The sequence below is a fragment of the Berghia stephanieae genome, chromosome 9, assembly GCF_034508935.2.
Source record: "Berghia stephanieae isolate SIO BIC M18660-M18661 chromosome 9, UCSD_Bste_1.3, whole genome shotgun sequence".
Taxonomy (NCBI): Eukaryota; Metazoa; Mollusca; class Gastropoda; order Nudibranchia; family Aeolidiidae; genus Berghia; species Berghia stephanieae.
This window is the reverse complement of record NC_088368.1, coordinates 44,481,340-44,493,839: the sequence shown is the minus strand read 5'-3', so window position 1 is coordinate 44,493,839 and position 12,500 is coordinate 44,481,340. Positions and strand designations below refer to the sequence as shown.

At 38.8% G+C, this 12,500-nt stretch overlaps 3 protein-coding genes across 3 annotated transcripts in view; 1 reads left to right on the top strand and 2 right to left on the bottom strand.

The window, feature by feature from the left end:
* The window catches only part of LOC144980300 (flavin-containing monooxygenase 5-like), a 92,323-nt gene that overhangs the window by 49,928 nt on the left and 29,895 nt on the right, over nucleotides 1-12,500 (top strand). The window lies entirely within an intron of this gene.
* On the bottom strand, nucleotides 347-3,376 carry LOC144980199 (uncharacterized). Its single transcript, XM_078927772.1, has 2 exons — nucleotides 3,251-3,376; nucleotides 347-617 (listed from the first exon to the last, which is right to left on the bottom strand). Exons 1-2 carry the CDS (start codon nucleotides 3,374-3,376, stop codon nucleotides 363-365), a joined length of 381 nt encoding a protein of 126 aa, XP_078783898.1. The 3' UTR covers nucleotides 347-362.
* Nucleotides 7,855-12,500, bottom strand: part of LOC144980198 (uncharacterized) — a 5,543-nt gene continuing 897 nt past the window's right edge. Inside the window, exons 2-6 of the mRNA XM_078927771.1 lie at nucleotides 12,470-12,500; nucleotides 11,210-11,411; nucleotides 10,708-10,779; nucleotides 9,372-9,566; nucleotides 7,855-7,947 (exon numbers count right to left, since the gene is read on the bottom strand). The exon at nucleotides 12,470-12,500 is cut by the window's right edge and continues 165 nt beyond it. Coding sequence (XP_078783897.1) covers nucleotides 7,894-7,947; nucleotides 9,372-9,566; nucleotides 10,708-10,779; nucleotides 11,210-11,411; nucleotides 12,470-12,500 — 554 coding nt within the window. The 3' untranslated portion in view covers nucleotides 7,855-7,893. The remainder of the gene's footprint in view (nucleotides 7,948-9,371; nucleotides 9,567-10,707; nucleotides 10,780-11,209; nucleotides 11,412-12,469) is intronic.

Genomic DNA, 12,500 nt, shown 5'->3' with positions numbered 1-12,500 from the left:
TTCATTCTATCTATAGTCTGGTTAAGTGAGAATTACCCATAAACCCGGATGGCAACAACAACAGAAAAAAAAACAATAACAAAGAGCTGAGTGACGTCAACTTCATTCTATCTATAGTCTGGTTAAGTGAGAATTACCCATAAACCCGGATGGCAACAAAAAAAAAAAAAACAATAACAAAGAGCTGAGTGACGTCAACTTCATTCTATCTATAGTCTGGTTAAGTGAGAATTACCCATAAACCCGGATGGCAACATAAAGAAAACAATAACAAAGAGCTGAGTGACGTCAACTACATTCTATCTATCAAGACATTCGGATACACCAAAACATGCCATCGACCTACTGCAATCCTCCCATTTTCATTTATTGCAATGGTTGTCATGACAACACGACAAACAGATGACGTTGTTGTCATCGATTCCAGGTGGTTCCACGGGCTTGGTGCTACGATAATCGCGATGATCACCACGACGACGACGACGATGATGATCATCATGGTGTAGTTGTTGTTGTTGTTGTCGTTGTTGTCGTTGCTGTGTGTTGTGAGGGTTACTAGTAGTAGTGCTCCAGTTGTCTTCGAATGCGTCCATGTTATCGTGTAAGAGTTTGCAAATCTGTGGATTCAGTCAAATGTTGATGGTGATAAGGCTGTAGTCAAGGGAGGTGTAGTTATGGTGCAAATGATAATAATGATGATGATGATGATGATGATAATAATAATAATAATAATAATAATAATAATAATAATAATAATAATAATAATAATAATAATAGTAATAATAATAATAATACTAATGATAATAATAATAATAATAATAATAATAATAATAATAATAATAATAATAATAATAATAATAATAATAATAGTAATAATAATAATAGATAATAGTAATAATATAATAATAATAATAATAATAATAATAATAATAATAATAATAATAATAATAATAATAATAATAATAATAATAATAATAATAGTAATGCGTACTTTCTGTAGCGCCTCTTTACACCAAAAGTTTTCGGAAGCGATTATACATATATGCACATGCGATCTTATATAATATACCATTCAATAAAATCAATAAAATCACTCACAGAAAACTGTAAGGAAATACTCTTGTCTTCAAAGAGGCTTTAAAGGAGGACAGAGAATTACAGTGTCTGGTGTCTGCTGAAAGAGCGTTCTACACAGAAGGAGCAGAATGTGCGAAAGCAAGTCGTGAAAAATTCGACTTAGGAATCAAACTGTTCCAAGAACAGGGAAGTGACAAGGTTGTATATAAAGGATTAGTCTTGGTGCAGTGGCGTGGCGTGCTTACAGTATAAGGTGGTGCCAGAATCAGAAGAAAATGACTTAAAACATGCTATATTTGTAAATACAAAAGAAAGAAAAAAAAATAAAGAAAAGACTTACTCAAATTAGTAAGAAGAGGTATTTACCATTTCTCAGTTGTATTTTTTTTTTTAATGTTGTAATCCATTTTTAAAAGATGGAGCGGTGCCAGGCACCAAAGCAACGAATATAGCCACGCCCCTGAGTCTTAGTACAAATCATGGATATAATTCATAAATGTGTTGTTAATAGGATTCAATAGTCTGATGTCACGTCCGCCCAAAAACCAGCAGGTCGGTTCTAAACAAAGATAATCAGTACTATACTATTTATTCTTCATACTGGCTAGAACTTTTTCACATGTCACGTGATCAGAATGTATAAAAGTCAAAACATGATTAGATTTATAATGATTTTCTCCTTTAGATTAATTTTTATGCTCGTCGTCGAAATATTTCATAAGGACGTTGATGGAGGTAATGGCGTCCGCCATTGTTCCGATAGTTTAGATCCAGTTACTATGCGTCATTACGAAGGAAGTGACGTCACGACTGTTGAACCGTAGCCATCGTTAACTTATAGATAGTATGCGCTTGGCTAACAAGCTCATTCCGGAAGTATAACGGACCAACACACAAAACTGTGTGTATCCACGAACGTTTATAGTCGGGTTAATACAGTTCAGTGAGCATTGCTCATAAACGCGGATGGCAAAAAAAAAAAAAAACAATAACAAAGACCTGAGTGACGTCATCTTCGAACTATCTATAGCCTGACATAAGAACCCACTAGGACTTATAGTTTGACGTCATTTTTTTTTAGGTTTATGTAGCGTCTAGTGAGTTGTCGTTAGTAGTGCTCAATGAAACAAGTGATTTCATTGGTTAAACTATTGAATACAACTCACGATTTGTTTTCTTTTGTGGCCAAAGACGTGTCTTTTGAAATCATTTTTTGGTCAGTGTCAGGCTATAAGTATCGATGGCTCCGGCTGAACCCTATTTAGATACGGTAAATTAGATCAATAGGATTCAATCGTCTGATGTCACGCCACCCGGCAACGGCGGCCATCTTGGTTCTAAACAAAGAAAATCATTACTTTTTATTCTACATGCTGGCTAGAACTTTTCATATGCCTTTTGATCAGAATGTGTAAAAGTAAAAACATGATCAAATCTATGGGTTTTTTTTCCTCTGGATACGCTTTTATGCTCGCCGGAGAAATATTTCATACGGGCGACCGCCATTGTTCCGATAGTTTAGAGCCAGTGTTACTAAGTTACCATGCGTCATTAGGAAGGAAGTGACGTTACGACTGTTGAAGAGTATTCTAATATTATAAATGACCCACACCAAAATTTGATTCAAATGTCTGATGTCACGTCCGCCCAGCAACGAGCAGCTTGGTTCTAAACAAAGAAAATTCGGTATTTTTTAATCTTAATGCTGGCTCACATGTCCTGTGATCAGAATGTGTAAAAGTCAAAACATTATCAGATTTATAATGTTGTTTTCTCCTCTATATACACTTGTATGCTCGTCGGAGAAGTATTTCATAAGGGCGGTGATGATGCGCCATTATTCCGATAGTTTAAAACTAGTTAGTACTATGCGTCATTACGAGAGAAGTGACGTCACTTACGACAGTTGAACCCTATTTGATATAGATAGTTCGAAGATGACGTCACTCAGGCCTTTGTTATTGTTTTTGCCATCCGCGTTTGTGAGTTGTTCTCACTAAACTGTATTAACCAGACTATAAAAGTTCATGGTTACACAGAGTTTGTGTGTTGGTCCGTTATACTTCCGGATGGCAATGTTGTGAACTCCTTGGCCAAGCGCATTCTATCTATAGTACATTAGATCAATTTTAATACATATTATAATGACCCACAACCAAAATTATTAACCCACCATTTTGTCCTCACATCCAAGCCGGTAGCTGGTGTGTCCACCTCCAACGTAGCGATAAGATGTGTAGCACGTCTGTGAAGATAGGAAGTGTGTGACGTAACAGGCGTGCTTGGAATCGTCACGCATTTGCAATGATATAAAGAATGTAAATGTTGCTGCTCGAAGCTCGAAGAAATAAATAACAATGTGAAACTGAATGTAAGCTTCAATTTAAAACACGAAATCAGATAATGGACTTTTTGGGTTTCCCCTTTATCAACAAACAAGATGAATGAAACACACTACAGATGAATTACGGTTAAGATGGTTTATTCATCTTAACAACGCTACTACTACTACAGTATCTCATTCATCTGTCGTGTTTCATTCATCCTGTTTTGTTGATAAAGGGGAAACCCGAAACGTTCATTTGATCTGCTTTTGTAATTAAATTGAAGCTTACATTCAATTTCACATTGTTAGGCGATATATTACAATTTTTTTTTTCGGACATAGACAACGCTGTTAACGTCCAGGTACTCATTTTACACCTGAGTACGGTGAGAGAATGTTAGTGAAGAGCCTTCTCCGAGGACTCAACTATGTGCCGAGCGAGGATCGAACCCAGGACCTTCCGGTCCGAAAGCGAGTGTCATATCACAAGACCACACACATTTATAACAGATCTGAACAAGTGTATGTGCAACGGCGCCAAAGCAAGCAAGAAAAATACAAGAAAAAAATAAAATAAACATCACAAAAAAATCAGTCTAACTCGACTGGGGACCGAACCTGAGACCTTCTGATTACCGATCAGACGTGCTGTCATGATACATTACCATGTAATAGCAGCACGTCTGATCGGTAATCAGTAGGTCTCAGGTTCGATCCCCAGTCGAGGTCGACTGATTTTTTGGGACGTTTTATTTTTTTCTTGTATTTTTCTTTCTTGCTTTGTCTGACACCTTTTCATACACACTTGTTCAGTTCTTTATCTTACACCGGTATCTGCTCCCTAATTTCTCATATTATGTATAACAATGGAAAATATAACACTAGAGTTAGAGGAGATTTACGTTACACAGTGCAGCGAATTTAAAAAAAATATTTTAAAGCCCAAATACGTTTGTTTGTTTGTTTGTTGCTTTAGGTCTCTTCCAACACAATTGAGGTTATATGAGAGACCGCTGAAACAAAAAAACAAGCAATCTAACAAACATAGTACAAATGTAAATCAAAATCATAACCTAAAGATATCATAAGTTAAATTATAAATAACCAAGAACAAACAGGCAGAAGATTTACAGGAAAAAAAAATCCCCTGTCAAAAATACAATCACAAACCAAAGAAGCAGGATAGGCTAGTAACGAGAAGAAGAAACGACATCACTATCGGATCGTACACCCATGGGAACATCATAGGTATATGATTCAAGGGTGATGCTCCCATCCAACGACATCACTATCGGATCGTACACCCATGCGAACATCATAGGTATATGATTCAAGGGTGATGCTCCCATCCAACGACATCACTATCGGATCGTACACCCATGCGAACATCATAGGTATATGATTCAAGGGTGATGCTCCCATCCAACGACATCACTATCGGATCGTACACCCATGCGAACATCATAGGTATATGATTCAAGGGTGATGCTCCCATCCAACGACATCACTATCGGATCGTACACCCATGCGAACATCATAGGTATATGATTCAAGGGTGATGCTCCCATCCAACGCACACTATCGGATCGTACACCGCTGCGAACATCATAGGTATATGATTCAAGGGTGATGCTCCCATCCAACGACATCACTATCGGATCGTACACCCATGCGAACATCATAGGTATATGATTCAAGGGTGATGCTCCCATCCAACCACCCGCCACTATCGGATCGTACACCCATGGGAACATCATAGGTATATGATTCAAGGGTGATGCTCCCATCCAACCACCCGCCACTATCGGATCGTACACCCATGGGAACATCATAGGTATATGATTCAAGGGTGATGCTCCCATCCAACGACATCACTATCGGATCGTACACCCATGGGAACATCATAGGTATATGATTCAAGGGTGATGCTCCCATCCAACCACCCGCCACTATCGGATCGTACACCCATGGGAACATCATAGGTATATGATTCAAGGGTGATGCTCCCATCCAACGACATCACTATCGGATCGTACACCCATGGGAACATCATAGGTATATGATTCAAGGGTGATGCTCCCATCCAACCACCCGCCACTATCGGATCGTACACCCATGGGAACATCATAGGTATATAATTCAAGGGTGATGCTCCCATCCAACCACCCGCCACTATCGGATCGTACACCCATGGGAACATCATAGGTATATGATTCAAGGGTGATGCTCCCATCCAACCCCCCGCCACTATCGGATCGTACACCCATGGGAACATCATAGGTATATGATTCAAGGGTGATGCTCCCATCCAACCACCCGCCACTATCGGATCGTACACCCATGCGAACATCATAGGTATATGATTCAAGGGTGATGCTCCCATCCAACCACCCGCCACTATCAGATCGTACACCCATGCGAACATCATAGGTATATGATTCAAGGGTGATGCTCCCATCCAACCACCCGCCACTATCGGATCGTACACCCATGCGAACATCATAGGTATATGATTCAGGGGTGATGCTCCCATCCAACCACCCGCCACTATCGGATCGTACACCCATGGGAACATCATAGGTATATGATTCAAGGGTGAGGCTCCCATCCAACCACCCGCCACTATCGGATCGTACACCCATGGGAACATCATAGGTATATGATTCAAGGGTGATGCTCCCATCCAACCACCCGCCACTATCGGATCGTACACCCATGCGAACATCATAGGTATATGATTCAAGGGTGATGCTCCCATCCAACCACCCGCCACTATCGGATCGTACACCCATGCGAACATCATAGGTATATGATTCAAGGGTGATGCTCCCATCCAACCACCCGCCACTATCGGATCGTACACCCATGGGAACATCATAGGTATATGATTCAAGGGTGATGCTCCCATCCAACCACCCGCCACTATCGGATCGTACACCCATGGGAACATCATAGGTATATGATTCAAGGGTGATGCTCCCATCCAACCACCCGCCACTATCGGATCGTACACCCATGTGAACATCATAGGTATATGATTCAAGGGTGATGCTCCCATCCAACCACCCGCCACTATCGGATCGTACACCCATGCGAACATCATAGGTATATGATTCAAGGGTGATGCTCCCATCCAACCACCCGCCACTATCGGATCGTACACCCATGCGAACATCATAGGTATATGATTCAAGGGTGATGCTCCCATCCAACCACCCGCCACTATCGGATCGTACACCCATGCGAACATCATAGGTATATGATTCAAGGGTGATGCTCCCATCCAACCACCCGCCACTATCGGATCGTACACCCATGGGAACATCATAGGTATATGATTCAAGGGTGATGCTCCCATCCAACCACCCGCCACTATCGGATCGTACACCCATGGGAACATCATAGGTATATGTGTCAAGGGTGATGCTCCCATCCAACGACATCACTATCGGATCGTACACCCATGCGAACATCATAGGTATATGATTCAAGGGTGATGCTCCCATCCAACCACCCGCCACTATCGGATCGCACACCTATGCGAACATCATAGGTATATGATTCAAGGGTGATGCTCCCATCCAACGACATCACTATCGGATCGTAACACCCATGCGAACATCATAAGTATACGATTCAAGGGTGATGCTCCCATCCAACCACCCGCCCAATAAACTTGAGCCTTAATATAGCGCAATATCCACTAAACGTGCTTGAGGCGCTCTAAAAGGGCCCCTGAGTAACAACAACACGTACCATATAAATATAAAACGAGACATGAGGACTGTAAGGCGATATTACAATTTCTTTTTCCGACAGAGACAACGCTGTTAACGGCCCGGTACACATTTTACACCTGAGTATAGTGAGAGAATGTGAGTAAAGAGCCTTTTTCCAAGGACTCAACTATGCGCCGAGCGAGGTTCGAACCCAGGACCTTCCGATCCGAAGGCGAGTGTCATACCAATTAGACCACATAACCGTACTAACATAATATTAATAACTACAGAAATTGCAAGACAGATGTAACGGTAGGAATTGTGAAGCATGTGCAACGACAAGAAGTGCAACTCTTTGGCTATTGTAGGAACAATAACTCGTTGTAACGATCATCATCATCATCATCATCATCATCATCATCATCATCATCATCATCATCATCATCATCATCATCATCACCAACACCACCACCATCATCATCACCACCACCACCACCATCATCATCATCATCATCATCATCATCATCATCATTCATCTCATCATCATTAATCATATAAAAGCCACAACAACTACACAAGAAACATTAAACTTCCATTTAAACTTTCTTAACTCCCATCATAAACATCAGGAATAATACGATGTTACTATTATGAACAAACAATGATCAGAAATGCCTTTGTCCTACTCCTACACATGTCAGACCATGAGATGTGCAAGTCCAAACCTGAGTGCCGAGCAAGTAACACGACGGTTGCACAAATCTGGCCTGTCTACGCTGTCACAGGAATAACATTCAGTGTTGTTGGTGGAGCTAGTACTAGTACCTGAATGACCATGTGAATGGAAGTGGGAATTTAGGGTTTGGGCGTGTGTGTATGTGGGGGTGGGGGTTGATGAATGAATTAAATTTATCATCATGTCCTATAATATTGTCTTTAAAAATAAGCAAAACTGAAAATAACTGCTTCAGAAAATAGCAAAATACAAAAAAAAAAAAAAAAAAAAAAAAAAAAAAAAAAAAAAAAAAAAAAAAAAAACACAAAAACAACCAAAAAAAAAAAGCCCAACGAAAAAACGAAACGTTCGGGTTCAAAACCTTTCTACTTCAGCCAACAACAACAACAAATAAACAAACAAAAAAAAAAAAACATCAAACAAAAACAATGAAAACATAAAATCATTACTAAAAAACCAGATCTGTAGAAAAAACAAACGTATATTTCTCTATCATCGATCTAGTTATTTAGCAATGTGTTTATATTTTCATTGTTTTTTTTTTTTTTTTTTTTTTTTTTTTTTTGGATTTTTTTTTTTTTTTTTTTTTTTTTTGCTCTTGTTTTGTTGTTGTCTGAAGAAAGTTTTTGAGTCCGTGTTTTGGTATTTTGTTCTATTTTGAAGCTGTTATATTTATTTTTGTTTAGGTATTACATTTTTACACTTATCAGCTTCTAGTTCTAGCAGTTTAGTATCACTATAATATTGTCTTTTTTCTGTGGTTATTTAAAATGTCAAAACTACACGAGCTGATTACGAGTCTGAGAGTTCTAACTTGTTTCAATTACATTGGGGTGAGTGATCTTGCCATTGATTCACCATTCTCATTTCACATATTTCATTTGTTACAAAAATTATCTTCATAACTTACAAATAGGACCATCATTATCCAATCAAATTCATTGGATTTTCTATCGTGCGCATAGGACATCCCACCCTACACACAAGATGTCACATCGTGCACACAGGACCTCCTACGGTTTCACATAGGACGTCTCATAGTGCACAGAGGACCTCCCACAATACAGCTAGGACGTCACATCGTGCACATCGGACCATAGAGAATACAGGACCTAGTCTGTCCATCGGACCTCTCTATTTTGGTAATAAAATATTTACTTCGTATACAAATCAACGAATATGACTCTTAGACGAGAATTAAAAAGTGGCGGTGACGAGATAAGTATCAAAACTATAATACCGACGATATATAAGCAGTGGCGGGTATTCTGAGAGTACTAGTATAATAAGGATGCGTAGCAGGCAAATTGAACTGTATGGATTGAAAGTTCGTTTCCATAAAATCTACTTGAAAATCGCTAAAATACAAAACACTGGAATACGCATTGAGTATTTTAAATCAATGGAAACGCTCTTCATTAAATGGCCATGTCTATCTTTTTTTTCTGACGAGAACGTTTTCCTGACAAACTGAGTCTAATTTGTATTTTAGGAAACCAAAGGTCTGTCTTACCAATGGAACGGCTGGCTCTTTCGTAAATTTTGCATTTTCCATCTGTACAAAAATCCCTTCGCAGCATGTCGTGCAAATTGGACTTCCGGTCCGTGGGATCCCTCTTTCATCATCCTGGTTTATCCACAACAAATGGCCGATGTCGGTGATATTCACAGTTCCTTTTGCCACAGATGCTTTGCTGGATTCGCATACCTTGAAAAAAAGTATTCTCAATGGGAGGCTTTCCGAAACCTCCTACATCCCCAATATTTTCTTATAATGTTCTAGTAGGGGGTTTGGGAAAGGGGGGGGGGGGGGCTTTTTTATATAGATAGTTCGAAGATGACGTCACTCATGTCTTTGTTATTGTTTTTTTGCCATCCGCGTTAATGAGTAATGCTCACTGAACTGTATTCACCCGATTATAAACGTTCATGGATTCCCACACGTTTTGTGTGTTGGTCCGTTATACTTCCGGATGGCAATGTTATGAGTTTCTTAGCCAAGCGCATACTATCTATAATGTTAGTCGGGGGTGTGGGAGGAGGGAGACTTAAAAAAAGAAAAAAAAAAAAAAAAAAAAAAAAAAAAAAAAGTTTCCCCCCTCCCAAACCCTCTACTAGAACATTATATATAAAAAAAGAATACTGGGGATATAGGAGCTTTCTTAATTTGTTTCCTTTATTGTTAAAAATGTTGATTTCATATATTATTATTCATTTGGGGAGACCTTCCGAAAGCTCCTAGAGGTAGCATTTCCTTAAATTTGTATTTTCTCCGTGGATCTTTTGTCATTAATTTAAATTTGTCATCATATAGAAGTATTTTAAAAACTCTAGAACAAACCTTGATAGATTTGTGAAAAGTTTAAAACTTTCCTAATTTGACCATTGGTTTGATTCTCAGCCGCCATTTTGATTTGTGAAGTATTGAAAGGTAAGTGCAAAGTAGTCCTGGTTGTTGTTTTTTTATTTTTTTAATTAGTGTTAGCTCGAGGTCGGAGGATTTTTTTTCTAATAGGATTAGTTATATGTCTTAGTAAAAAGGTGATAGGGTGTTTGTTTTCCTATTAGGGTTAGTTAAAGGTACTATGTTTTATTTTTTCTTGAGGGTTATTGAGGGAATATTTGAGTTGTTTCCCTTAGCACTAGGAGCTTTCGAAGGGCCTCCCTAAATTTTCGTTTGTGTTTTTGTTTGTTTGTTTTTGTATTGCATATTCATCCTGGAGTTTTGTCGATGTGTGTGAGTGTGTGTGTGTGTGTGTGTGTGTGTGTGTGTGTGTGTGTTGGTGGGGGATTTACTTAAAGTTGAGAGAAATGAACATTTTATTCAAATTGTGATAAAGTGAGTTTACCTGTTTGGGTCGACATCTTTTGTAGTAAGTAGGGGTTCCGTCCGATTCTATGTAGATGTCTGTATAGCAAACCTGTGTTTGGGTATAATGTGGTCATGGTGATGTTGGTGGTGGTGACGGGTGGTGGTGGTGGTGGTGGTGGTGGTGTGTGGTGGTGGTGATGATGATGATGATGATGATGATGGTGGTGGTGGTGGTGATGATGATGATGATGATGATGCTAATTATTATGATTATGATGATGATGATGATGGTGGTGGTGGTGGTGGTGATGATGATGATGATGATGATGATGATGATGGTGGTGGTGGTGGTGGTGATGATGATGATGATGCTAATGATGATGATGATGATGATAATTATGATTATGACGATTGCTGCTATTGTCTTTGATTTTAATTTTAGTGATGGCGGTGGTTGTTATTGTTGTGTCTATGATGAGGATAATAATGAAGAGGATGAGATTGTCAAGATTTAATATACTACAACAACTCCAATATACCTCATGTCCTTGACATTCAATGATCCCTCGACATTGAGATTCGTCCTTGACCCCATTGTTACACAAACGACACCTAGAGGCTATGAACGAAATATATTTTAAGGCTAAATTTTGGGAATACAGAAAATCGTAGTTGTCAAACTTTACAAGAATTTTTAACAGGAGCAGTTTGTTGGAGCTTGACCCCCCCCCCCCCCCCCTTCTTTAAAAAAAACAACAAAAAAAAAACAAAAAAAACAAAACAAACTTGAGCTTTTACATAGTGACAAAATCCACTAAACGAGCTCAAAGCATTTTACGAAGGGTCTTTGACCAACAGCAACAAGTAACTTATAGAACGAGACATGACGCCTGTTAGGCGATATTACAATTCTTCCCAAGAGGGACAATGCTGTTAACGGCCAAGGGCTAATTTTACATCTGAGACGATGAAAGCATGGGACTAAAGAGTCTTTTCCAAGGGCTCACTGGATAGGACTCCCGACCTCCAATAGTGGGCAGGGAGGCACTTACTGTGTCTTTTATTCCCCTATATGTGTTTTCCAATTTGCTTTCTGTCATTGTCTTGGAATGAGATGACTTGGTTTTGCCCTGGCCCTGGCCGGATGCCCTGACTAAGAGGCAAACTGTCAAATGTATAGTTAGTTTTGGGAGATGATATTTTTTCCCTTGTAAATCATCTCTCTGTTATGTACTGTATTATGTTTTGTTTACATATTATGTATGATTTATAAACATTTGAGTGTATTCCTCTAAGTAGGGACCTGTGCTTGAATCTGGATGAGACTTTTAGGTGATTTCAAACTAAGTACTTTGATAGTATGCTCTTGGAATTTTCGACTGTTTCCTATTTGAACCAATTCCCCTTTGTCTTCCCTTTTCTTGGGTGTAATTTAATTGTAATTCTATAACTTTTGACTATCCCATTTTCTTCCATTTTACTGGCGCTGATATGACCTTAATGTGTTACAAGCGCCGTAAAACAATCCAAGGGCTCAACTATGTGCCGAGCGTTGTTCGTTCGAACTCATTTGAAAGGGCACTACGGACCTATTGTCGACCGAAGAAATGGAAACCCATCGAAACGATCGTGTCGACAGAATAATGTGAGTGTTCTTCCTGATATATTATATGTATATATATATATACGAGTATATATATATATATATATATATATATATATATATATATATATATATATATATATATATATATATATTGGGGATACTGAAATACAGTAGTATAAAAAGACAGACTTACCGTCGTTGGCATGTAGACAAAACAACTGGAT